At 42.0% G+C, this 17,588-nt stretch overlaps 1 protein-coding gene across 1 annotated transcript in view; it reads right to left on the minus strand.

Moving 5' to 3' along the window:
• Nucleotides 1-17,588, minus strand: part of TTN (titin) — a 271,989-nt gene that overhangs the window by 32,487 nt on the left and 221,914 nt on the right. Inside the window, exon 277 of the mRNA XM_019654015.1 lies at nt 485-17,587. Coding sequence (XP_019509560.1) covers nt 485-17,587 — 17,103 coding nt within the window. The remainder of the gene's footprint in view (nt 1-484; nt 17,588) is intronic.

The following is a 17,588-nucleotide window of genomic DNA, read 5'->3' on the forward strand; positions in this document are numbered from 1 at the left end:
TCAAATGAGCAGATTAAATGATAAAATTTATCCCAAATTTATCATTAGTATAAAAAATTAGGAATTAGATGAACAATCTTGTAATAAACTTCATCACACAATTTCTGCGCATGGACACTATGTGTGTGTGTGCGCGTGTGTATATACATATATACATATATTGGGTTGTCGGAAAAGTCATGACGTATTTTTCTGTTTTTCACTGCAAAAATGCGTCATGACTTTTCCGACAACCCAATATATGCCATCAAATTCAATTATACTTAAATTCAACATACATTATCCAATTCCAGTTATGTAAATTTCTACATTTATTTTTATCAACAAAAAGCTTTCTCTATTAGAGATTTCATTTTGTGCTGTAGTATAAATTGTTTGAAGTGTGGACCAAAAGCACTTAAGATTAAATAGTAATTAGAACGATTCACACTATCCTAGGACAATGAATATGAATATGTAAATTTTCTTTGTTCTTAAAACATACCTGTTATTTTTATTCCTTCTTTTGTTTCAGCCGGTACACCAACACCAAACTCATTTTCTCCAGAGACTCTGAAGTAGTAAATCGCCCCTTCTTGTAAGTTGTTAATTTTGTAAGAGAGGCGGTTACAGTTGCTGGTCACAGAGACCCATGCTTTCTTACTGGCCTCACGTTTTTCTATGTGGTAATTCTTTACTGGTGCTCCACCATCGTTTTCAGGGACATCCCAGGATAACACAGCAGACTCTTTGGTGACATCACTTACAGTAACATTGGCTGGAGGACCAGGAGAATCTAAAACTTTGACAACTAAGGTCAGTGAAGCAGCATTCAAATTATTCTGAATTGTTAATGTGTATTTTCCAGAATCATTTCTGTTGGCATTTTCAATAGTAAGTGATGTACGAGAGTCTGTGGAATCAATATAAGCTCTAGTGCGGAGGTCAGTATCGGGCTTACTCCACAAGACATTGGGTACTGGTCTTCCTCGGAAAGGCACAGTCATGGTAAACGAGGCGCCGGCCTTGACAATCAAGGTCTTCTTCATTTCACTGTCAAGATCGAATACAGGTTCTTCTTCTCTTTCCTTTGCTATCTGGGGATCAGAACTATCACTGGGATCACCAGCACCAACTTTATTGACAGATCTTACTCTGAAAACATATTCAGCTCCTGCTGTTAGTCCACTTGTTGTATATTCTGTGCCTCTTAAGCTCTGAATGGCAGTTTTCCAGTCTGTTTCATCAGAAATTTTGTATTCTACAGTGTATCCAATTATTGGGGCCCCACCATCAAATAAGGGCTTAACCCAGCTAATAGTTATATTTGTCTTGCCTGAGTCCACAATTTTCGGTTTGGATGGAGGAGATGGTAAGAACACTGGATCTTCTGCCCGAATTAGGGGAGAAGTTTCACTTGGAAGGCTTAGGCCAGCAGCATTTTCTGCATAAACCCGATACTCATATTCACATCCTTCCCGAAGTCCTGTTGATTTCACTCTCAAATCATAAACTGGTTTTTTGTTTACACGCACCCATCGTAGGCTGTTTTTCTCTCGCCTTTCAATTATATATCCAGAGATCTCACTGCCTCCATCACTCTCAGGTCTTGACCAGCAAAGTGTCATGAACTCTTTGGTCACAGATGTAATTTCTAAAGATGTAGGTGGACTTGGCACTGTAAATGGATCTAGTGCCTTTACAGCCACACTCTCTAAGGGCTCACCAACACCATATTTATTAACACCTGTCACTCTAAAGATGTATTCATTGCCTTTGAGTAACTTGGTTACTTTACAGGATGTTGTCCTTAACTCTCCTTCACATATTGTCCATGCCAGGCGGCTTGTTTCACGTTTTTCTACAATGTAATAGTCGATACTTGCACCACCATCTTCTTGGGGTGGTCCCCAGGAAAGAGAGCATTTCTCAGCAGTGAGGCCATTTATTTCGAGTGGTCCTGCTGGTGGGCCAGGCTTATCAAGTACCTTGCAATTAACGGCCATAGACCGAGTTCCTGCAACATTCTTCAGTGTTAGTACATACTGCCCAGTGTCTCGTCTGACACAGTCTTTCACTATTAACACAGTATTATAGTCCGTTGAGACAATTTCTGTTCTTGCTCTTTCTTCAATTTCTACACCATCCTTGGCCCAGGACACTACTGGTAGAGGTCGCCCTGCAATGTCTGCATTTATCTTAAGGACCTCTCCAGCTTTGACAACAATAACATCTCGGAATTTGACATCCATCATAATTCTTGGGGCCTCAACATCGTCTTTAACTGTAATAGGTCCAGTGGATTCAGATGGCTCACTAACTGAGTCAGCAGCATTTCTTGCAAAAACCCGGAATTCATAACGCTGATCTTCAGTAAGTTCAGTTACTTCAAAGTATGTTTCTTGTATGTTAGTAAAGTTGCACTTCAGCCACCGGCCATCTGGTAGTTCTCTACGTTCAATAATGTATCCTGTGATCTTAGCTCCACCATCATAACGTGGTTTAGACCATTTAAGTGACACTGATTTTCTTGTGATATTTGTGACTTCAGGTTGTCCAGGTGGGTCACAAGGATCTCGTGCAGCGACTGGTTCACAAGATTTACTGCATTTACCAATTCCAGCAATATTCTCAGCATATACACGATACTCATACATCAGTCCTTCATCAAGGCCGGAGACTTTCATTTGCGTAGTGGGGATGAGGATTTTATTTGCTTTTGACCAAAGAATGCTGCTTCTTTCTTTATATTCAAGGTGATAGCCAATTACTTGACTTCCTCCATCATTAACTGGCACTTGCCAGCTTACAACCATGGTAGATTTTGTGGCATGCACAACTTTAGGAGTACCAGGAGGACCTGGGGGGCTGAATGGATACTCTGCAACAACAGCTGAAGATTCACTGTAGGTACTTTTTCCATAGCGGTTTTCTGCACAAACGCGGAACTGATACTCACTTCCTGTTGTCAGACGAACTATTTTAATGGATGTTCTTGCAACTGCTTGTGAAACTATGTGCCATGTTGTAGAAGTGGTTTCTCTCTTTTCAACGATGTAATTGCTAATTTGGCAACCACCATCATATTCTGGAGGATTCCAGGAAATGGTTATGTTGTCACAACTAACCTCATCAATATGTATAGGTCCTGGAGGTCCTGGTCTATCAAGGACAATTACTGTAATAGGAACTGTTATGGACCCAGCACTGTTTGAAACACATAATTCATAAGTTCCAACGTCTTCCCTTAAAGCTTCCTTAATAGATAGTGATGTTACAGTCTTTGAAGAAGAAACATTCACTCTAGTTGTCTCTTTAAGAGTCTGGCCATCTTTTTTCCAGCTTACAGTAGCTTGAGGTCTTCCTTTAAATGGAACATCAATCTTAAGTTGGTCGTTAGCCTTTACGTTGAAAGTATTGAAAGGAAGCTCAACTGTAGGCTTTATTTCAATATCCCTTGCAATTACTGGCACTCCAAGTTGTCTTGGATCGCTTCTTCCTTTTTCATTAACTGCAGCTACCCTGAAAACATACTCTTCTCCTGCAGTTAGGCCGGATATAGTTGCTTCCAGAGTCTTAACTTGTGTGCAAGTGCTCCATTTTTCACTCCCTTTAGTCTGCATTTCAACTACATAACCAGTAATTTTGCTGCCACCATCACTTTCTGGTTTTTCCCACTTAATTGTAGCTGTATTACGGGTCACATCAACAAGAGTTACTCTTCCAGGTGGGAGGGGTGGTTCAGAAGCTTTAACAGGTTCAGTTGTTTCGGCTGGCAAACCAATCCCATATTCATTGGAAGCCAAGACTCGGAAGTAGTAAGAACACCCTTCTTGTAGATTTTCAATTTTAAAAGTATTCTTAGTGCAATTGTTTGTAACTGTAGCATATGCTTTTCTTGTAGCTTCTCGTTTTTCGATAATGTAGTTTGTAATCTTAGCTCCGCCATCAATAAGTGGTGGTTCCCAAGACAACGTCACTGAGTCTTTCTTCACTTCTCTTACCGTCAAATTCACAGGGGCACTTGGTGAGTCAAGAACTCTGACATTGACAAAAGCTGTTTTGGAGCCACTGTTATTTTCTAGTGTCAGATTATACCGACCACTGTCAAATCTGGTCACATTATCAATTACCAACATTGTATATGAGCTGGTCACCTCAATCTGGGCCCTTTCAGTGAGAATGCCTTCTGCCTTTTCCCACTTAACTTCAGGTTCTGGTCGACCTCTGATCGTGACAAATAAGCGTAATGTAGTACTTGCCCGCAGAATGACCACCTTTCTGAGATCAGCATCAAGTTCTATTTCTGGTGCCTCTAGCCTCTCTTGGGCAACAACTGAACCAGGTATAGTTGCAGGTTCACCTACACCTTCAGAATTAATGGCACATATCCGGAAATTATATTCAGCATTTTCTTTAAGCTTGGTCACTGTGAACTGCTTTCCTTGCACTCCTGAGGGTGGAGTGCAAGTTGTCCATTCATCCTCGGTGGCTTCTTTGACTTCAATGACATAGCCCTTAACAGGTGCACCACCATCATAAATTGGCTTATTCCATGCCAGGGAGACAGATGATCTGGAAGTGTCTGTCACTTTTGGATTAGTTGGTGGACCTGGTGGATACAAAGCATCACAGGCGCGATAGAAAACAGATGGCTCACTGGGCTCACCCACACCAGCTGCATTTTCAGCAGCAACTCTGAATTCATAGGAATGACCTTCAGTAAGGCCAGTTACCCTGAATCGGAGATCTGTTAGTGTTTTCTTGTTGCACTTGGTCCATCTAATGCCTTCCTTATCTCGTTTTTCAAGAATGTAACCCTCAATTTCGGCACCTCCATCATCCACTGGGCGTGCCCATGTTACTACCATAGAATCTTTGGCGATTGCTGAGGCTTCAGGTGGTGAAGGAGGACCTGGTGGTTTATAAGGATTACAGGCTATAACAGGCTCAGATTCCAAGGGCTCTCCAATGCCATATTTATTCACAGCCATGACACGGAAAATGTATTCATTACCAGGAAGAAGTTTAGTGACTTTGTAGTTAAGGGCCTGGACCTCAGTTGAAACCTGGGTCCAGGAGAGTCTGCTTGTCTCTCTCTTTTCAATGATATAATGTGAAATATTAGCACCACCATCTTGTAAAGGTGGGTTCCATGCCAGGTAACATTTTTCAGCAGTAACCCCAGAAACTTTCAGAGGCGCTTCAGGAGGCCCTGGCCTGTCAAGTACCTTTACAGTGATTGGTATAGACTTTGTACCACCAACATTGCTCAGTTTCAGAATATATTGTCCTCCATCAGTACGTATACAATCTTTGACAACAAGAGTTGTTTTCTGAAAAGTAGACTTGATTTCCATCCTAGCTGCTGTTTCTTCAAGCTCTTTTCCGTCTTTTGACCAAACAATATCAGGTATAGGTTTGCCGCGGATATCAGCTTCAAGGACGAAAGTCTCTCCTGCATGAACAACGATGACATCTTTATATTTTGGATCCAGTGAGGCATTTGGTGCATCAATTTCATCTCTTGCAGTAATGGCACCAGTGCTTTCAGATGGTTCACTAAAGTTTCCAGCTGCATTTTTTGCAATTACTCTGAATTCATATCTTTGGTCTTCTACAAGTCCACTCACTGTAAATTCAGTTTCTAGCACATTGGTAAAGCTGGCTTTCATCCAACGGCCATCAGGTAGATCTTTCTTTTCCACAACATATCCTGTTATTTTGCTACCACCATCATAGGCAGGTTTCTTCCATTTCAGCGTGACACTGTTTCTTGTAATAACGATGGCTTCAGGATGACCAGGTGGATCACAGGGATCACGAGCAACAAAACATTCTGACACTTTGCTAGGCTTGCCGATGCCAACAATATTTTCAGCAGAAACTTTGAACTCATACTCCAGGCCTTCATCAAGCCCAGTTGTTTTGAATTTGGTATCTTGAATGGGAGTCTTGTTTAATTTGATCCATAAAATGCTGTTCTTTTCTTTCTGTTCAAGATGGTAGCCAATAACTTTGCTACCTCCATCATTAACTGGCTCATGCCACTGAACAAGCATTTGATCTTTTGAGACTGATGTCACAAAAGGAGTTCCAGGTGGTCCAGGTACTTTAAATGGATATTGTACAACAACTGGTTTAGAATCCAGGGGGGCACTTTTTCCATATCTGTTTTCTGCAAAAATTCTAAACTGGTACTCCGTGCCTGTTTTCAGTCTGGTTATTTTGATTGTTGTTCTTGCAACTGTTGCTGATACTATCTGCCATGTGGTGGTGCTTGTATCACGCTTCTCTACAATGTAGTTGTTTATTTGGCAGCCACCAGTATAGGCTGGAGGTTCCCAAGATATGACCACAAAATCTGCACTAACTTCATCAAACCGAACTGGTCCAACTGGAGGTCCAGGCTTTTCCAAGACAATAATGCTGAGATTTTCTGTTGCTGTGCCTGCACTATTTGTTGCTGTTATGGTGTATTTTCCAAAGTCATCTTTGTTACTTTCTTTAATGTGCAAAATGGCTGAAGTATCTGTTTCTTCAACATTTACTCTTGTTGTCTGTTTAAGAGACTCACCATCTTTGAGCCATGAAATTTTAGGTCTTGGTCGTCCAATAACTAGAATCTCGATTTTCAGATCTTCTCCAGCTTGGACACTATATGTGTTAAATGGCAACTTAAGACTAGGCTGTATGGTCAAGTCCTTGGCTATGACAGGAACACCGAGCACTCTTGGATCACTTTTTCCTTTCTCGTTGTAAGCCTTTACACGGAACTGATACTCTTGTCCAGAACTCAGACCAGTTACAACTGCATTACAGACTTTGGATTCAGCTACAACACTCCATTTTTCAGTGCCTTTTGGCTGCATTTCAACAACATACCCCAGGATTCTGCTACCACCATCATGTTCAGGCTTCTCCCACATAAGCGATGCGCTGGTCTGGGACACATCAGTGAGTGTAACCTTTCCTGGTGGAGAAGGAGGTTCAGCAGCTTTCACAGCATCAACAGTTTCCACTGGAATGCCAACTCCAAATTCATTTTCAGCCATAACTCTGAAGTAATAAATGGCTCCTTCTGTAAGATTTTCAACTTTAAAGTTTGTTTTGTTGCATTTATTACTCACATTAGCATATGCTTTTCTGGTTGACTCACGTTTGTCAATAACATAGTTCTTGACCTTTGCACCCCCATCAATGATCGGTGGCTCCCATACCAGGATGACGGAATCTTTTCTCACTTCTTTGACTGCCAAATTCTGGGGTGGTCCTGGAGTATCAAGAACTTTCACAGTTACAAAAGCAGATTTAGATCCACTGCTGTTTTCCAGCTTGAGGATATATTTTCCAGCATCATTTCTATCACAGTTATCTATTGAGAGTTGGGTATAGTTCACTCCCTTTTCAATTTGGACCTTGTCTGTGAATTCACCTTCCTCTCGGGACCAAGTAATCTCAGGTGTTGGACGACCTTTGAATGGAATGTGAATTCTGGCAGATCCACCAGCTCTTACAACGATTCCTTTCCTTAATTCAGAATCAAGGTCAAGTTCAGGTGCTTCAAGTTTATCTTCTGGTTTCACAGTACCAGGAACTGATGTAGCCTCACCTAAACCAACTTTATTGAGAGCACAGACTCGTATTTTGTATTCTTGGTGTTCTGTGAGTTTTGAAATTTCAAATCGAGTGACTTTCAGGCCAGTCGGTGGAGTAACTATTTGCCATTCTTCTTCATCTGCTTTACAGATTTCTATTACATACCCCAGGATCTCACTGCCACCATCATAGATGGGTTTGCCCCAGGCAAGTGTAATTGAATTTTTAGTGGTGTCTACAATGTGAGCATTGGTGGGTGGGCCAGGTTTGAACATAGGATCACAAGCCTTATAATAAACTGTAGCTGGACTTGGTTCTCCAACTCCAGCAGCATTTTCTGCAGAGACTCTAAATTCGTACTCATGATCTTCTGTTAATCCTGTTACTCTTAGACGCAAATCTGTAATGCGGCGTTTATTACATTTTATCCATCGAATTCCACTTCTGTCTCTTTTCTCTACAATGTAACCAATAATCTCACTTCCACCATCACTGTCTGGACGGTTCCAACAGACGGTCATGGAGTCCTTGGTAATGTTCGTGACTTCCAAGCTTTTTGGTGGTCCAGGAAGCACAAATGGATTTTTCATTAGTACTGGTGCAGATTCCAAAGGTTCTCCAACACCGTATTTGTTGACAGCCATTATACGGAAAATGTATTCATTTCCTTCTAAGAGTTTGGTAACTTTCAGAGAATTGGTCACAACTTCAGAAGCAACAACAGTCCAGGCAAGTCGACTCGTTTCTCTCTTTTCAACAACATAGTGAGAAATGTCACTGCCACCATCTTGCAGTGGTGGAGACCATGTTAAAGTGCATTTTTCAGAAGTGACTCCAGTAACCTGGACTGGCCCTTCTGGAGGTCCTGGTCTGTCTAATACTTTTACATTTACTGGGAATGACTTAGAACCTGCAACATTAGAAGCTCTTAAAATATACTGTCCACCATCAATTCTAATGGCATCCTTTACAATAAGTAAAGCCTTGAAATCTGTGTTCTTTATTTCACATCTAGCAGATTCTTCAACTTCTTTATCCCCTCTTAACCACTCAATGGTAGGAAGGGGCTTCCCATGGACATCAGCCTCAAGCCTGAATGTTTCTCCAGCATTTACCACAATTGTGTCTCTGAATTTTGGATCCATTGAAATTCTTGGGAGTTCAACCTCATCCTTGGCAGTTATTGGTCCAGTACTATCAGAGGGTTTACTTATTGTACCAGCTGCATTCTTTGCAATGACTCTGAATTCATATCTTTGATCTTCAGTAAGACCTGACACAGTAAACTGAGTTTCGATGACATTCGTGAAACTGGCTTTCATCCAACGACCATCAGGTAAATCACGTTTTTCTACAATGTAACCTGTTATCATACTTCCACCATCATATACAGGTTTGGTCCATTGTAAAGTGATTTCACTTCTTTTAACTATTATTGCTTCTGGGGTCCCTGGCGGGTCACAGGGATCTCTGGCTACATAGCATTCAGAATTCTTGCTTGCTTTGCCTACACCAACAATATTTTCAGCATAAACTCTGAATTCATATTCAATGCCTTCTTCAAGATTGATTGCTTTAAACTGGGTGTCATGAATAATAGTTTTGTTGACTTTTGTCCACAAAATACTATTTCTTTCCTTTCTTTCAAGGTGGTAACCTATGACTGGGCTTCCACCATTATTGACTGGTTCATGCCATTGTATGACCATGGAGTCTTTGGAAATGGCTGTGACAAATGGTGTGCCTGGAGGGCCTGGTTCTTTGTAAGGATATTGAGCTACAATTGGATCAGACTCCAAGGCAAAGCTTTGTCCATATCTGTTTTCAGCAAATATTCTGAATTGATATTCTGTACCAGTTTTTAGTTTGGTCACTTTGAGTGTAGTTCTGGCAACAGTAGCAGAAACAACTTCCCATATGGTGGTGGTTGTATCTCTTTTCTGAACAATATAGTTGGTGATCTGGCAGCCCCCAGTATATAATGGAGGGTTCCAAGATAATGTAATACTTTCAGCACTGATTTCATCAAATTTAACAGGTCCTTTTGGAGGATCAGGTTTATCTAGAGTTGTAATTTCAATGGATGCTGTTTTCTGACCAACAACATTAGCAACTGTGATTTCATAATGTCCACCATCATCCTTATGAGCTTCTTTAATACTGAGGACAGTGAGGTTAGGTGAATCAGTAACATTGATTCTTGTAGTCTGCTTCAGTGGATGACCATCTTTAGTCCAGGTAATGGTTGGCTTAGGACGTCCAGAAATTGGCACTTCTATTTTCAAATCGTGTCCAACCTGTACACTATAACTGTTGAATGCAGGTCTTACATCTGGTTCAATGACCAGATCTTTGGCAACTATTGGAACTGCAAGGGACCTAGGATCACTTCTTCCCTTTTCATTTACAGCAATGACTCTGAAAAGATATTCTTCTCCCTGAGTTAAATTGGTAATTACTGCTTCAAGGCACTTGACTCGAGCACACTCTGACCATTTATCACTCTGTTTAGCTTGCATTTCCACAATATACTGAATGATTTTACTGCCACCATCATGTTCAGGCTTTGTCCAACTCAAGGAGACACTGTTTCTGGTGACATCATCCACAGTTATTTTTCCTGGAGGTTGTGGGACTTCTGCAACTTTAATTGGATCAGCAGTGCGGGCAGGAAGGCCAATACCATACTCATTCTCAGCTGTGACTCTAAAGTAATAACTGCATCCTTCTTGGAGTTGATCAATCTTCCAAGAATTCTTATGGCAATTTGTTACAACTGCAGCATATGCTTTTCTTGTGGCTTCACGTTTCTCAACAATATAGTTTTTGATTTTGGACCCCCCATCCAACAAAGGAGGTTCCCATGTAATTGATACTGAGTCTTTAGTGATTTCTGTGACTTTCAGATTAACAGGTGGACTTGGTGTGTCCAGGACTCTCACAGTAACAAAGGCGGACTTGGTTCCACTGCTGTTTTCTAATGTGAGAGTATATTTTCCACTATCGTATCGGTTGACATTATCAAGAACAAGAGAGGTAAAACTGCTAGTGACATCAATGATAGCTGCATCTCGGATTTCACCATCCACCTTTCCCCATTTAACTTCTGGTGTAGGACGACCTTTAATAGGAACAAATAACCTTAAGGAGCCACCTGCCCTTATATTTATAATTTTTCTTAGTTCTAGGTCAAGATCAATGTCTGGTGCTTCCAATTTTTCTTCTACTATAATAGGTCCAGGGACGTCAGCATGTTCTCCAACTCCAGCTTTATTAACAGCACAGATACGGAAGTTGTATTCATGCTTTTCCAACAGCTTCTCTACTTCCATATTTGTTTTATTGATTCCAGTCGGTGGAGTGCACATTGCCCATTCACCAATGCTCACATCACATTTTTCAACAATGTATCCTTGGATTTCACAGCCACCATCATATATTGGTTTGCTCCAAGAAAGGAAGACAGAAGATCTGGTAATATCCATGACTTTGGGATTGTTTGGAGGTCCTGGTTTATAAATAGGATCACAAGCCTTTTGGTAAGTGGAAGGTGGGCTTGGTTCACTAAGTCCAGCAGCATTCTCAGCTGAGACTCTGAATTCATAATTGTGATTTTCTATGAGTCCAGTTACTCTCAAGCGCAATTCTCCAATCAGACGTTTGTGGCATCTTGTCCATCTAATGCCCTCTTTGTCCCGTTTTTCAAGAACATATCCAAGAATTTCGCTGCCACCATCAGATGCTGGCCTTTCCCATACAACAATCATTGAGTCCTTGGTCACTGCTGTGATTTCTGGAGCTCTTGGTGCATCTGGGACTACAAATGGATTCTTGGCAATTACTGGCTCAGATTCAAGAGGTTCGCCAACACCGTATTTGTTTACAGCCATTATACGGAAAATATATTCATTGCCTTCAAGAAGCTTAGTAACCTTGCAGCTGAGAGTCTGCACATTGGCGTCAACCACCGTCCAAACCAAGCGGCTGGTTTCTCTCCTTTCCACGATATAATTTATGATATCACTCCCACCGTCCTGTAATGGGGGTTTCCAAGCTAGTGTGCATTTTTCTGCTGTAACTCCCGTTATAACAACAGGTCCTTCAGGTGGCCCTGGTCTATCAAGAATTTTGACATTTACAGTAACTGATCTCTCTCCTGCAACATTTCTGGCCTTCAATATGTAATTTCCACTGTCGACACGTACTGCATCCTTTACACTGAGACTGGTGGCAAAATCAGTGCTCTTGATTTCTAATCGAGCTGTATTTGAAAGCTCCTGATCACTTTTTATCCACTGAATGGTTGGTATTGGTTTGCCATAAATATCTGCATCAATCTTGAAAAATTCACCAGCATGAACCACAATCGTTTCTTTGTATTTGGGATCCATACTTATTCGTGGTGGCTCTACCTCATCTCGTGCTGTTATTGCTCCTGTGCTTTCTGAAGGCTCACTCAACACTCCTGCAGCATTTCGAGCTATAACCCGGAACTCATATCTTTGATCTTCCACTAGGCCAGTTACTTCAAATTGAGTATCAATGACATTTGTAAAACTGGCTTTCATCCAACGGCCCTCAGGCAATTCTTTCTTCTCAACAATATAACCAGTAATCTTGCTTCCACCATCGTAAGTTGGTTTCTTCCACTGCAGGGTCACAGAATTCCGTGTGACAATGATTGCCTCTGGCCGCCCTGGTGGATCACATGGGTCACGAGCTACATAGCATTCTGACACTTTACTTGGCTTGCCAATGCCCACAATGTTCTCTGCGGAGACTCTAAATTCATATTCAATGCCTTCGTCGAGGCCAGTTGTTTTAAACTTTGTTTGTGGAATAGGTGTTTTATTCAACTTAACCCAGAGGATGCTGTTTCTTTCCTTGCGTTCTAGATGATAGCCAATGACTTTACTACCTCCATCACTGACTGGCTCGTTCCATCGTACTTCCATGCTGTCCCTGGAAGTGAGCGTTACGTATGGTGTGCCAGGAGGACCTGGAACTTTGAATGGATACTGGGCTACAATAGGCTCTGAAGTGAGGTAGGTACTCTTTCCATACCTGTTTTCAGCTGCAATCCTAAACTGATACTCACAGCCAGTCTTTAATCTGCAAGCTTTTATTGTTGTCCTCGCAACAGTTGCTGACACAATTTGCCAGGTGGTTGTGGAAGTGTCCCGTTTTTCTACAATGTAATTATTGATAGAACTTCCACCATCATACTTAGGTGGGCCCCAGGAAAGAGTGATACTATCAGCTGTCACTTCATCCATTTTAACTGGTCCAGTTGGAGGCCCTGGTTTGTCAAGAACAATAACAGTAAGGATTTCAGTAGCTTCACCAGCTGAGTTAGTCAGTTTAACTGTGTACTTTCCAACATCTTCTCGGCAGGCTTCCTTTATTGTCAATAATGAATTATTTTCTGTGCTCTCTGCATTTACTCTAGTTGTCTGCTTCAGTGGCATATCATCTTTATGCCAGGTTACAGCTGGTCTAGGGCGTCCAATGAATGGAACATCAACTTTTAGGTCTTCACCTGCCAGTACAGTGAAAGTGGTGAACATGAGCTTGAAGGCTGGTGGAATGACAAGATCTTTGGCAATTACTGGCACACTCAGTTGTCTAGGATCACTGATACCCTTTTCATTCTGAGCTGAAACACGGAAAGAATATTCTTCACCCTGAATTAATCCAGTTATAGTAGCTTCGGTGACTTTGACTGTGGCACATGTGGCCCATTTGTCACTGCCTTTGCTCTGCATCTCCACAATGTAGCCTAGAATTCGGCTGCCTCCATCATGCTCTGGTTTCTCCCAGGACAGTGATACACTGTTTCTTGTGACATCCATCAAAGTGATTTTTCCTGGTGGAAGAGGTCGTTCTGATGCTTTCACAGACTCTGCGGTTTCTGCAGGCAGCCCGATGCCATATTCATTTTCAGCAAGCACCCTGAAATAGTAACTGGAGCCTTCTTGAAGCTGGTCTACCTTCCAGGAAGTCTTGTGGCAATTTGTTGCGACAGTCGAATATGCTTTTCTTGTTGATTCCCGCTTTTCAATAATATAGTTCTTTATTTTTGAACCTCCATCAAGGAGAGGAGGCTCCCATGTTAGTGTGACAGATGTCTTTGTGACCTCCTTTATCTTTAGATCTTGTGGAGGGCCTGGCGTATCTAGTACTCGAACATTGACGAATGCAGATTTGCTGCCTGAGCTGTTTTCTATAGTAAGTATGTATTTGCCACTGTCAAATCTGTTTACATTTCCAACGATCAGCAGGGTGTAAGAGCTAGTGGATTCAATGCTAGCTTTATCTAAAGATTCTCCATGTTCCCGGGTCCACTTCACCTCAGGTGCAGGCCTTCCTTTGATGGGAACAAAGAGTCGCAGTGTACAACAAGCTCTTATAGTAACAACTTTGCGCAGCTCAGCATCCAGTTCAATCTCTGGAGGCAGCATCCTGTCTTCAGCCTTTGGAGTTCCAGGAACAAGTGCAGGTTCTCCAATTCCTTCAGAGTTCATGGCAAAGATGCGGATTTTATATTCCTGATTCTCTATGAGGTTGGTGATGGTGTAAGAAGTTGCCTTGAGCCCAGCTGGTGGAGTGACAACCTGCCATTCATCTTCCTCTGGAAGGGCAATCTCAACTATATACCCAGTGATTTCTGAACCACCGTCATAGATAGGTTTATTCCAAGCAATTGAAATGGAGGATCTGCTTGTATCTAGAACACGTGGGTTACCTGGTGGGCCAGGTTTAAACACAGCATCACAGGCCTTATAAAATGGGCTGGTAGGACTTGGTGCACTAATTCCAGCAACGTTTTCAGCCATAATCCTGAACTCATATTCATGTCCTTCTGTCAGTCCAGATACTTTATATCTTAAATCAGTAACGGTTTTTTTGTTGCATTTCACCCAGCGTTGCCCAGCTTTATCACGCCGTTCCACAATATAATTGATGATTTCACTTCCACCATCAGAGTTAGGATGTCCCCAGCAGACAACCATCGAATCTTTAGTAATAGCTGTAACTTCAGGGTTTTTGGGTGGATCAGGGGGTCCATAAGGATCTACTGCAAGCACAGGCTCTGATTCCAGTGGCTCTCCAACTCCATATTTATTTACTGCCATGACTCGGAATATGTATTCATTGCCTTTTAAAAGTTTAGTGACCTTTAGTTTTGTTACTTGGACTTCTGAGGCTACATTTGTCCATGCCAATCTGCTGGTTTCACGTTTCTGAACTACATAATGATCAATCTTGGCACCTCCATCATCCAGTGGAGGCAGCCATGACAATACACATTTTTCTGATGTCACATCAGATACAGCTAAAGGTCCTTCAGGTGGGCCTGGTCTATCAAGAACTTTGACATTGAAAATGTGTTTGGCAAAACCACCAGGGTTAGTTGCTGTAAGGATATAGGCACCACCATCCCTTCTTGATGAATCCTTGTTTACCAGATTAGTAGAGAAATCTGCAATTTTTATTTCTAATTTTCCTGTGCCTTCAAGATCCTTTCCATCTTTGGTCCATTCCATTGTTGGAGGTGGGCGACCTGAAACATCAGCTTCCAGCTTGAATGCTTCACCTGCTTTTAGTATAACTGTGTCCTTAAATCTAATATCCACCATTATCCTTGGTGCTTCAATGTCATCCCTGCATGTAATAGCATCTGATGGCTCAGATGGTGGACTAATAGCACCAGCAGAATTTTTGGCAATCACACGGAATTCATATGCAGCATCTTCTGTTAGGCCACTGACAGTAAATTCATTCTCCAAAATGTTGCTGAAGTTGGCCTTGAGCCACCGTCCATTAGGAAAGTCTCTCTTTTCAACTATATAACTTGTAATTTTAAAACCTCCAGTATATTCAGGCCTTGCCCACTTAAGTGTCACTGTGTGTCTAGTAATATTTAGAGGAACTGGTTTCCCAGGTGGGTCAATGGGATCCAAAGCTAACATAGGATCAGATGGCTTGCTTGGCTTGCTTTTGCCTGCCATGTTTTCTGCAATCACTCGGAATTCATAAGCAATACCATCTGTAAGTCCAGTTGATTTGAAAATGTTGCCTGGCACTAATGCTTTGCTTACAGTCTGCCAGAGGATCCCATTTCGTTCTTTTCTTTCAATGTGATATCCTAAAATGGGGCTTCCACCATCAGAAAGAGGTTCATGCCAGCTAATTGTCATTGAATCCTTGGTAACTGCAGTTACCTGAGGGGTACCAGGAGGCCCAGGAACCTTAAATGGATAGTTGGCAACTATAGATGCTGATGTGATGGCTGGTCCAACTCCATATCTATTTTGAGCTTTTACCCGGAATTGATACTCCACTCCTGTCGTCAGGTGAGTGGCCTTATAGGTAGTGCGTATAACGGTGGTTGCTAACTCAACCCATGAAGTACCATCAGTCTTTCTCATTTCTACTACATAGTTGCTTATTGGTACACCTCCGTCGTTCTCAGGTGGGTCCCAAGAGAAGACTACAAAATCAGATGAAACTTCATCAAATTTGATTGGTCCAGTTGGTGGTCCTGGGAGATCATGGACTTGAATGGTGATGATATCACCAACCTCTCCTACAGTGTTCCTTGCTGTTAATGGATAGGGCCCACTATCACTTCTTACACACTCATTGATATTTAAGATGGTTGAAGTCGCTGTATTTTCAAAATTAACTCTCTGTGTCTGTTTAAGAATTTGGTCTCCTTTTTTCCATGTAACTGTGGGTTTTGGTCGACCAAGAACTGGAATTTCAACTTTGATGTTGTCACCAGCTCTGGCAATGACTAATTTCTGATAAATGCCACGGAGATCCAATTCAGGAAGCATTGTCTGCTCCTTGACAATGACGGGTCTGCTTTCTCTAGGGGCACTTCGCCCTGCACTGTTCACTGCCATCACTTGGAAGGTGTATTCTTCCCCTTCAGTTAGATTCTTCACAACACAATCTAACCCTTTCACGGTTGTGATGTGGGTCCACTGGTCAGAGCCTTTCCTTTGGGCTTCGATCACATAGCCAGTGATTTTACTGCCACCATCGTGTTTTGGTTTAGGCCATGCCAGGCTGACCGTGCTCTTAGTTATGTCCATAATGTTCAGACTGTCTGGTGGTGATGGTGCTTCAGAGGCTTTTACAGGTTCTTTTGTTTCTGTTGGCTCACCGATTCCATATTCGTTTTCTGCCATCACTCTGAAAAAGTATTCACTTCCTTCAGACAAGCCAGTAACTTTAAATGTGCATTTATGGCACTTAGTGGTGACTGTGGAGTAGGATTTCCGTGTTGCTTCTCGTTTCTCCACAATATAGTTTGTTATACGCGAGCCCCCATCTATGAGAGGGAGGTCCCAGTGCAGGGTGACACTGTCCTTTGTGATGTCAGTAGGCCTCAGGTTAAGAACGGGTCCTGGTGTATCCAAGACTCTGACGTTAACAAAGCCACTTTTCTTCCCAGCAGGGTTTTCAATAGTCATCACAAATTTACCGGTGTCATATCTGTTACATTCTGGAATAATCAGAAGAGTAAATGATTCTGTATTTTCGATGTTAGCTCGGTTTTTAAGGTTGATCTCATCTTTGGTCCACGTCACTTCAGGAGCAGGACGACCTTTAATTGGCACAAATATTCTAATGCTGAGTCCTGCCCTAACAACCAGCGTTCTTCGAAGCTCAGCATCTAGTTCAAAATCAGGAGCCATTTCCCTTTCTACAATTTCAACATTTGGAATCACTGCTGGCTCCCCAACACCTGCATCATTCATAGCACTGATTCTAAAATTATATTTCTCTTTAGTCTGAAGATCAGGGACAACAAACTCAGTGATTCGGAGGGCAGTTCCTGTTGTATCTTTTATCCAGTCTCCATCTACTTTTTGATGCTCCACGATATAGCCAGTGATTTCAAGTCCACCATCATAATGAGGCTTGCCCCATGCTAAAGAAGCTGATTTCTTGGTTGTATCAGTGACACGTGCATTTGAAGGTGGCCCTGGAGGATC

This window comes from Hipposideros armiger, unplaced genomic scaffold (genome assembly GCF_001890085.2).
Source record: "Hipposideros armiger isolate ML-2016 unplaced genomic scaffold, ASM189008v1 scaffold_212, whole genome shotgun sequence".
NCBI lineage: Eukaryota > Metazoa > Chordata > Mammalia > Chiroptera > Hipposideridae > Hipposideros > Hipposideros armiger.